The sequence below is a fragment of the Myotis davidii genome, unplaced genomic scaffold (assembly GCF_000327345.1).
Source record: "Myotis davidii unplaced genomic scaffold, ASM32734v1 scaffold651, whole genome shotgun sequence".
In the NCBI taxonomy this organism is placed as follows: domain Eukaryota; kingdom Metazoa; phylum Chordata; class Mammalia; order Chiroptera; family Vespertilionidae; genus Myotis; species Myotis davidii.
In genome coordinates, this window is record NW_006283994.1 from 805,243 (window position 1) to 814,512 (window position 9,270).

General features: G+C 56.5%; 1 protein-coding gene across 1 annotated transcript in view; it reads left to right on the forward strand.

Moving 5' to 3' along the window:
- Positions 1-9,270, forward strand: part of MED27 (mediator complex subunit 27) — a 164,464-nt gene that overhangs the window by 142,954 nt on the left and 12,240 nt on the right. Inside the window, exons 5-6 of the mRNA XM_006754177.2 lie at positions 344-451; positions 8,163-8,204. Coding sequence (XP_006754240.1) covers positions 344-451; positions 8,163-8,204 — 150 coding nt within the window. The remainder of the gene's footprint in view (positions 1-343; positions 452-8,162; positions 8,205-9,270) is intronic.

The following is a 9,270-nucleotide window of genomic DNA, read 5'->3' on the forward strand; positions in this document are numbered from 1 at the left end:
ATCTCAGGGCAGAGAAAACGGGGGTTGGGGTGGGGGTCACCTTACCCGGCAGATAGCAAGCACCTGGGGCTCGTCCTGACAGGTATGAGCCAGTTAGAAATCACTCGGGGTGGTGAGGTGAGGGGCCCGCACCATCTTTAAGTGGTGAAGGAAGAACTTGTGTTGCTCGGAGTGTGGGACTAAATGCTTTGGGACGCTGGCACGCAGGACAGCCAGCACGCCCGCCCTCGTGGCCCCCCTCGTGGCCCCCGGTGCCTCTGCGTCGCCTCCTCATCATCTTGCCCAGCTGTGTGTGATTTGCATGTTCAGGCTGGTGCTCATGTTTGCACACATGTTTTGGCAGGTGACCTTGGGAAAGGTGCTGAAAGTGATTGTCGTCATGCGGAGCCTGTTCATTGACCGAACGATCGTGAAGGGCTACAACGAGAACGTCTACACGGAAGACGGCAAGGTAGGCGGGCGGCCTCTCGTTGGTTTTCCGTTCTTGTCCGTGTCCTGGAGCCCCAGGGGCTTAAGCAGCGTGATGAGGCCGAGGTGACGGGCGACATGGCCGTGTCTGCGTGGAGAAGAGCGCGCAGCACACCCTCTCCCCGTCTCCGCAGGCCCCGTTCTCCTCTCGGCTGACACCCTCAGTTGAATTTCTGATGTATCGCCTTAGACCCCAGGTGCCTCATTAAATGTGTCTTCTGAGAAAAGGGATTTTTTCCTTTTTCTTTTTTTTTGTGTGTTTTTTTTGTGTGTGTGTTTTTTGCCCAGTCTCGCAGCATAGCAGGGCCCGTGGTGGCCCAGCATTTAGCTTTTCCCAAAACCAAGAGGAAAATCCAGTTCGCCATACAAGCTGCCGCCCATCTTTCCGGGACGCTGGCAAGGAGCGCAGGAAGCAGCTTGTCCACAGCGGCTCCACTGAGCGATGCGCCTGACCCAAGGCGGGTTCCTCCGTGGGTGACTTGCTTCGTGGAAAGTTCACCCTCGTGAGCCCCTAGTTTCCCGTCACCCCACTGTCCACATGGCTCTGTGGTGAGCGTGAGAGACACTGATGGGCGCTGGCAGCCTGCACTGTGCCTGCTCCCAGAGCGGAATGGGTGCTCTGCCCGAGACACCACCCCGACGCACCCTGTGCCCCCCAGCGCCCGGGCCGTCGGCCCCTCGGGGCTGTCCTTTCTCTCCATGAGTCCCACGTAAACCTCCGTGTAGTCGCTCTAGCACTCACACCCAACAGCCACGTTATGATGAGGAGAGAACGTTTTTCTTAAAAAGAGGTGACAGCCCTAGGCGAGTTACTCAGTGGGTAGAGCATCGGCCCGCGGACTGAAGGTCCCGGGTTTGATTCCAGTCAAGGGCCCGTACCTTGGTTGCAGGCTCAATCCTCTGCCCTGGTCGAGGGGGCGTGCAGGAGGCAACCAATCGATGTGTCTCTCTCACATGTATGTTTCTCTCTCTGTGTCTCTCCCTCTCTTCATTCCACTCTCTCTAAAAATCAACAGGAAAAATACCTTCTGGTGAGGATTAGTAAAAAAAAAAAATAACTGACTGCATCAGTCGCTACCGCCCGCGCCTCTACCCTGCACGCCCGGGTTCCGGCCTCTTCTCCTTGCTCGTGCCTTGGCCGCTCATCCCCCTGGAGGTCCCACATGGCACCCACACCAGTCACTCCTGGACTGACTTGTGTCACCCCTCTTCTCTCCAGATGGACCCAAACTCAGCTCATCATCCCCCCTAAACTCAGGCTCCGTCCGCGGCTCCTTCACTTGGTCAGTGGTGCCACCGTCTACCTGCTCAGCCTCCCCCACCCATCTAGTTTGTCAGCGGGTCCTCCTCCTTACATGTCCCTCCAGTTGGCCCCTCCTGTCCTCTACTCCTTTCCAGCTCGTTGCCTCTCAGCCGAGTCCCTGCACTAGCCGCTCACGTCTAGTCTCCAGGTTCCTTCCCCAGTCTGTCCTTCCCTGGCTCCCAGAGCTATCTCCCCACAGTGCGATTGCTTTTCGCCATCTTCCCATCACCCAGAGCAGGATACGGGGAGTTGGCTGCTGGGCACCGAGCAGCCTGCGGTCAGGGAGTTTGAGAGGGTTCGGCGGGTTCTTCGCTGCAGGAGCTCATAGAGCCTGGGCCGCTCTGTGCTCGTGCGTCTCCCGAGGGGTGTGCAGGATTCTACCTATGTGACCACCGAGCGCTTTCTCCCTTTACTCGGAGAGCACATTGTGACACCAGCGTTTATAGAAAACTCTGGCTGTGGAATAAAATCCAAACTCCTCAGCCAGGCATCTAGCGAGCTGGCCCGTCATCCTTTCTGACCTCGTCTGCCTCCATCGCCTCACACCTTCTGTCCTCCTCTCAGCCTTGGTGTTATTGGCGCTCTCTCACTCACTGGCACCCTCTGTGCCCTTAGCCCGGGGTGCATGCTCTCCCCGTCCACCTGATGAACTTCCCCTCTTCCTGGTACCCGGCCCAGTGCCATCTTCCTCCTCTCTCTGTCCCGTTTCCCAGGGGCCTCTCGCGAGCACAGCTGTGGCGACGGACGGCAGCCTGGGTTTGCCTCGCTCACGGCGCAGTGCCATCACGACTCCACCCACAGTGTGGGAGCCCCCTTTTTCTCTAACTAGAATTAGTACATCGTGGTAATTTCTTTCCACGTCTATTTTGCAGGTAACAAAAATCCTAACAGTCCCCGTATATTGGTCTGGTAGGCACTGTGCTGAAGCAGGCTTTCGGAAACTGAGACCTACTGTCACACTGAGCCAGAGCTCAGCCCTCCCCGTGCCCGTGCCTCCTGAGGACACAAGCTGTCCTTGAGTGTCCCAAGGATAGACCCCAGGGCCTGGCGCACAGCCCAGTGACATGGGAGGGTGGGAATGGGGGGGCGGGACGGGGATGAGAAAACCCACCTGGGGTGTGAAAGTGCTTTCCCTGGAGTGAAAGGGGAGAGTGAACAATTAGAGGTGGGAACTAAAGGAAGCAGCAGGGAGTGGAGGGAGTCGAGAGTAAAGGACACGCACAGGCGCACACGCGGGTTTTCCTAATGAGTGGTTGGCGTGGGCTCTCCGTTCATCAGAGAGAATGTGTGTCCGGAAACCGGCGCCATACCGGGCTCCCTGTCACCGCGGGGATGCAGGAGGCCCTGCTCCCTCCACAGCTGCAGGCAGCAGTGGCCCACCCACTGCCACACCCGCGGCTTTCCCCACCACAGGGCCACCTGGCTGTGGCTTCGCAGTAACACCCCCCTCCACTGCCCCAGTCACCCTGTCCCCTCACCTGCAGTGCACACTTTCGATACCAAGCACCGTGGCTAATTCCTCCAGTAAAATAGGAAAATGCTCTCAGACTCACTGACCTGGAGCTCGGTGTCATCTGGGAGGCGCCCGGAGCCTGACTCGGCACGTTCCGGCATTGTCCTCGCTTTACACCCGTCAGGCTTACCTGGGAAAGTGCAAACGTCTCGGTCGAGTTTATCTTATTAGGGGATTTAGGTTGTGTTCGTGCTGTAGCTTCCCTAATTACCCCGTAGCCACTTTCTAAGGCTGCCTTTAGCCTCCGAGCAAAGAGGGAAAGGGGGGTATCAAAGGGAGCCTTCAAAGACAGCCCGTGCCGTCCCCAGGGTGACGCTGATCCCCGCCTTCTCCCACTTCAAAGGGGGATGTGTGTGTGTTTGGGCCGGGGAAGCTGAAGCTGGTTCCTCTAATAAGAGTTGGCATCAGCCCCCTTTGATATTAGATGCAGGGAACGTTTTGATTTGTTAGAGCCTTTGAAACTGTTCAGACGACCTTCAGAACAGGGGCCTCTTATTCCTGGTGGGGGAAGGGCATCGCTGGGGCGGGCACCGCTGGGCGGGGACGGATCCGTGCAGAGGAGGCCCGGCGACTGTGCTCGCTGCAGCTTTAGTAACAGACGTGCGTGTGCCCTGATTGGAAGGGAGTTCACAAGTAGCAGACCTGTCACCGCGTCTGGTGAGGCTGGGTCCCTCTTTCATTCCCCAGGGCGCTGGGCGGGCACACAGAGACCACCAAAGGGAGGGTCATGGTTTCGGGAACCACGGAGACACCCTCACCATTGCTGGTCTGTGGCATCCCTCCCCTACTGACGCCCACCTCTTGACCTCGCGAGATGAAGCTGCTGATAAATAAAAGCTTTAAAAGCTGAAGTCCCGGAGGCTTGCCAGTTTTATTTGGAAGTGTCAGTTTTAGGTAATTTTTAGTTCTCTGCACTATTTTTTTAAATGAAGAATTGATAACTTTCTGGTAAGCTGCCAACATCCCCCCTGGCTGCTAAGTGGGTTGTGGTGCTGACGACTGTCCCATCTGCAGTCCCGAAGCAGATCTGTCAGGTTGCACTTCGCAGGGGTGCTTGCTGAAGGCCGGGACAGCGTGGGGCTCTGAGCCGCCCCATCTGAATTCCGTTGCTGGGCCTCTGGAGACAGGCCCGGTTTCTGAGCCTCCATCGCACGTCGGCTTGGTGATGTTGAGCAAGGGGCTCAACTCCCTGCGCCTCAGTGTCTTATCATCCTTGGGCGAGGGTGCCTTGCGGCTGAGTGCAGAGCTGTCATAAGAGGCACCTGCCACAGGGGGTGGCGGAGGTCATTGGCGGTGGCGGAGGTCGTGGTGGTGGCAGAGGTCATTGGCGGTGGCGGAGGTCGTGGCGGTGACGGAGGTCATTGGCGGTGACCATTCCGGTAGTTAGACTCCCTGGCCTGCCATGTTGGGTGACGCTGATGTCTCTTCCGTAAGTTTCTGCTGTTGTCACTAATTCCTCCTGGGGCAGATGTGTGTGAAGCAGGTGGTCCCCCGGGATTTGGTGTAATCGCCCTGGGAACCCGCTGCCCCTCCCTGAAGTGCTCATCCGGCCCCAGAGGCTGCAGGCTGCTCGAGGCTGCGTGTCCAGCCCCGTCACGGCGGAAGGCTGGCTTTCCCCACAGGGCCTTCCTGGGCCCCAATGCTGCGGGCTTAGCGCCTTCTCAGGGCACTTAGTCAGGGGGTTTCTCGGGCATCGGCTAGGGCAGTGATGGCGAACCTATGACACGTGTCAGAGGTGACATGCGAAGTCATTTTTTGGTTGATTTTTCTTTGTTAAATGGCATTTAAATATATAAAATAAATGTCAAAAATATAAGTCTTCGTTTTACTATGGTTGCAAATATCAAAAAATTTCTATATTTGACACGGCACCAGAGTTAGGGTTTTTCAAAATGCTGACACGCTGAGCTCAGAAGGTTCGCATCACTGGGCTAGGAGTTTGCAGCCGCCAGAAGCTCCCATTGAATGCACAGCCAGCAAAGTCCATAGTCCTGCTGCCTTACAGCCTAGAAGCTGGAGCTAATGAATATTCATTTGGGTCAGACGTGGCTCCCGGAAATGAATTTCCGAAATCTTCTGGCCCCGAGGAGAGGCGCACCGACCCCAGGCCTGATGAGATGCTTTCTGTGGCGTAAATCTAGCAGAAAATCAAGTGCAGCCGCCTGCTGCGCCTTCCTGGCAGAACTGGACCCATTGTTACCGTCCTTTTCTTACCGTGCGCCCGGTGAACGGGGCCATTGTCCAGCGTCTCCTGCCCCAGATGGTCCTGCGCTCCCCGGGGCCTGGATGCGTGTAGGCCCCGCTCAGAAGGAGCAGCGCATGGTCCATAAGCACGTGTGTTCTCAGGCCCATTAGGCCGGTCAGTGGGCTCTTCAGTCAACCGGTTCCCCTCGGATTTCTCCATTGAAACATTTTGCTGAAGTTTTGTGTGTTTTTTTTTAATTTCATCTTTTAAATTAAAACTACAATCCCTCCATCTGTGTGCAGACTCCTCCTTTTCTCCCTGGCCCGTGTCTCTGTCTTGCTGCGCCCTGTGCGGTGGGGGCAGGCAGGCGGGACAGGCGAGAACGGCAGGGGCATCAATCAGTTAGTTCTAAGCCCAGACATGGAGGTTACTCTTCCTGGAATTTAGATTTGGGATCTTTGTCATCTTCCTGTCATCTTGGTGGTGATTTGTTAGAACTAAAGACACAAAACATCGTTCACTCGGCAATCTGGATGGTCTTTAACGTGTTCTAAGCCCTGGGCTGCGCTGCTTCCCTCGGAATAGAACTGACCCGACTTCCCCCGAGGCGACCAGCCGCCCAGCGGGCCGCCCTGCCTCAGGAGTAGTTATGTAGGGAATCCATGTTTCTTCAGAGTTTCCTTCAGACTTACCTGGAAGTAGCATGTCACTTTCCCCTAGAACAGTGGTCGGCAAACTGCGGCTCGCGAGCCACATGCGGCTCTTTGGCCCCTTGAGTGTGGCTCTTCCTAAGCCGTAGGAGCACCCTAATTAAGTTAATAACAGTGTACCTACCTATATAGTTTAAGTTTAAAAAATTTGGCCTCAAAAGAAATTTCAATCGTTGTACTGTTGATATTTGGCTCTGTTGACGAATGAGTTTGCCGACCACGGCCCTAGAACTTGCAAACCTGTCAAATTAAAAGTCGAAGCCAAGAGACTTTTTAAAGTGTTGCCCCATCAACTGGTTTAACTGGGGGTGGGAGTTGGAAATTGGCAGCGCCCTTGTGAGAGTCGGTTAGCCAGACAGGAGAGGTGCCGGGTTCTGTGGGAGTCCAGGAAGGGACGGGACCACAGGGCGAGGGAAAGGGGTTTGAACGGTTGTTCAGTCGATCAGATTCTTCCGTGACGTTTCCTGGACTTGGGTCAGCGAAACCTCCACCCTGCCCAGCAGGAGCCCTGCCGGGGTCAGAGGTCCTGGACCTTCCGCTGCCCCAAAAGGGTTCCGACATGAAAGTTACATAAAGCTGACCGCGCCGGAAGGAGCCGGGAGAGCGGTGCCTGTCTTCACAGCCCAACCTTCCTTTTTAATCCTCACCCGAGGACATGCTTACTGATTTTAGGGGGGGAGCGGGGAAGGGGGGGAGAGAGAGAGAGAGAGAGAGAGAGAGAGAGAGAGAGAGAGAGGAAAAGAGGAACATCGACGTGAGAGAGAACTTCAGTTAGTTGCCTTCCGTACGTGAGAGAGAACATTAATTGTTTGCCTGCCACGCAGCCTGGGGACTGAACCCACAACCCAGGTATGTGCCCTGACTGGGGATCTAACCCGCAGCCTTTCGGCACATGGGACGATGCTCCCACCAACTGAGCCACACCAGCCAGGGCCACAGCCCAGCGTTTAATTTCCAAGGACTATTTTCAGAAGGCCAAGTGCTGTGTGTTCACCGTCAAATGCAACCCTTCACCCTGGCTGGTTTGGCTCGGTGGATAGAGCGTCGGCCTGCGGACTGAAGGGTCCCGGGTTCGATTCCGGTCAGGGGCACTTGCCTGGCTTGCGGGCTCGATCCCCTGTGTGGGGCATGCAGGAGGCAGCCAATCAATGATTCTCTCTCATCATTGATGTTTCTATCTCTCTCTCCCTCTCCCTACCTCTCTAAAATCAATAAAAATATATTTTTTAAAAAATGCAACCCTTCACTTCCTGTCTTAGAGCAGTCTTCCGGCTGGTTGCTGCTCCTGCTCCCACCCGCTCCGGAATCAATGCCACAGCACAGGCTCAAACAGCTGTGTCTCGGGTCCCCCTTGACCACCGGCCAACCCCAGAAGCAGGTTGCAGGAGGCCCATCGACCAGGTGTTTCAATTTGCTCACCTCTTGACCTTCTGTATTAAAGTTGTCTTTTTAGCGCCAGGGAACGTACTGGCGGCCCCGCTAAGCTGCACCGTCCTGAGCTCTCCCGTCGGCTCTGGGTGCGTCTGTTCGCCAGACTTCACTTGTTCTTGAAACAGTGAGGGGCATCCATTTGATCTCTCACGCAAACCTGTAAGACCAGGGAGGTTTGGTGAGACTGCCATGAAGGCCCCGTGTAGGACCCAGTGTGGCCAGAGGAGGACTGGCCTGGGTTCACGCCGAGCCCTGCCCACGTTTCGTCTTGGACCTCCACATTCCCCAGGTTCGAGGCCGGGCGCCCTGGCCACAGGCTCTGACCTGAGCAGCCGTCACGGTTACTCAGGATCCCTTCAACAGGCCCCTCAAGTCACCAGCACGCGGTAAAGCAGACCCTCAGGCGGGACGTTTAAATCCTTCCAACCCGGGGTCGTTGCTCTATAATCATGTCTTATTTTTTCACGCTTAGCAGCAGTAGCTAGAGCATCGTGTTTTGAAGTCTGGATTCTAAAATTGACACTGACGATACTTTTATCCCTTTCCCCACAGCTGGATATATGGTCCAAGTCCAACTACCAAGTGTTCCAGAAGGTAAGCTGTGCTCTCGGCTTCTTGCTCAGGAGGACAGAGGGGAGTACGGATGCTCGGAGGTGTCAGCACTGGTCTTTCATCCCAGCCTCTCTGCACAACCACAAGCCAGAGGCAAAACGCCCACTGTGTGGTTCCGTTTACGTGACGGGAAAAGACACAACCTTGAGGGGCGAGCAGATCCGCGTTCCCAGGGCTGGGGGGGCAGGAGCTGGTCCCAGGCCCCGATGGGAACATTCTGTGTCGTTGTGGTGATGACACGGTGTGTGCGTCAGAGCTAGTGGACTAGAACCTGCAAAAGGCGAGCTTCGTATTGTAAATTATTCCTTTTTTAAAAAGTTAGTCTTTTGAGTTGTCTCGGGCTCAGCCCATGGTTTCTGTGCTCAGCTTCTCCGAGCCTGTGGCCCATGGGTTCCCTTAGGGGCCCCAGGAGGCAGGCGGCCCGCCCCCACCTACCCGTTCCCTTCCCCCGGTGCCATCTTTTTCAGAGGCTGGGCTTCCCGTGAAGTACTGTTCAGGAAATATTACAGGAAAGTCCACGTTCCAGCTCCTGCTGGTGGGAGGGCCGTGTCTGAACCAGCTCCACACCTGGGCGTGGGAGGGGCCCCCCACCTCCCCGGCCCTCGGGCCGCCCCCCACGGGGCACTGCCGCTTCCTCTGTCCTCGTCCATCCTCTGCTTCCATCCAGCCGTGCAGACAGCAAAGTTGTTGTCATTTCATTCATTGCTTCCGGTTCAGCCACAGCCATGAATTGGGCTCCTTTGCCATGTGCCAGGCACCGTGCCAGCTGCTAGGAATCTGGGGACAGACAGGGAAGCGCAGTGACATAACTCAGGGTGTCACTGGGGGCTGCTATCAGGAGCAGCAGGGAGGGTTCACCTTGGGGCCGTCACAGGAGGGAGGCCCTTCGGGGCAGACACTCACCTGAGGCAGGAAGTGAGAAGGAGCAGCCACATGGACAGCCGGGAAGAGGTCCCAGGGTGGAAGCAGCAGCCCAGAGCCTGGTGCTGGGAGCCTGGAGGGCCGGGAGCCTGCGGGCTGAGCCTGTGGCGGGCGGGGAAGGGTGGAG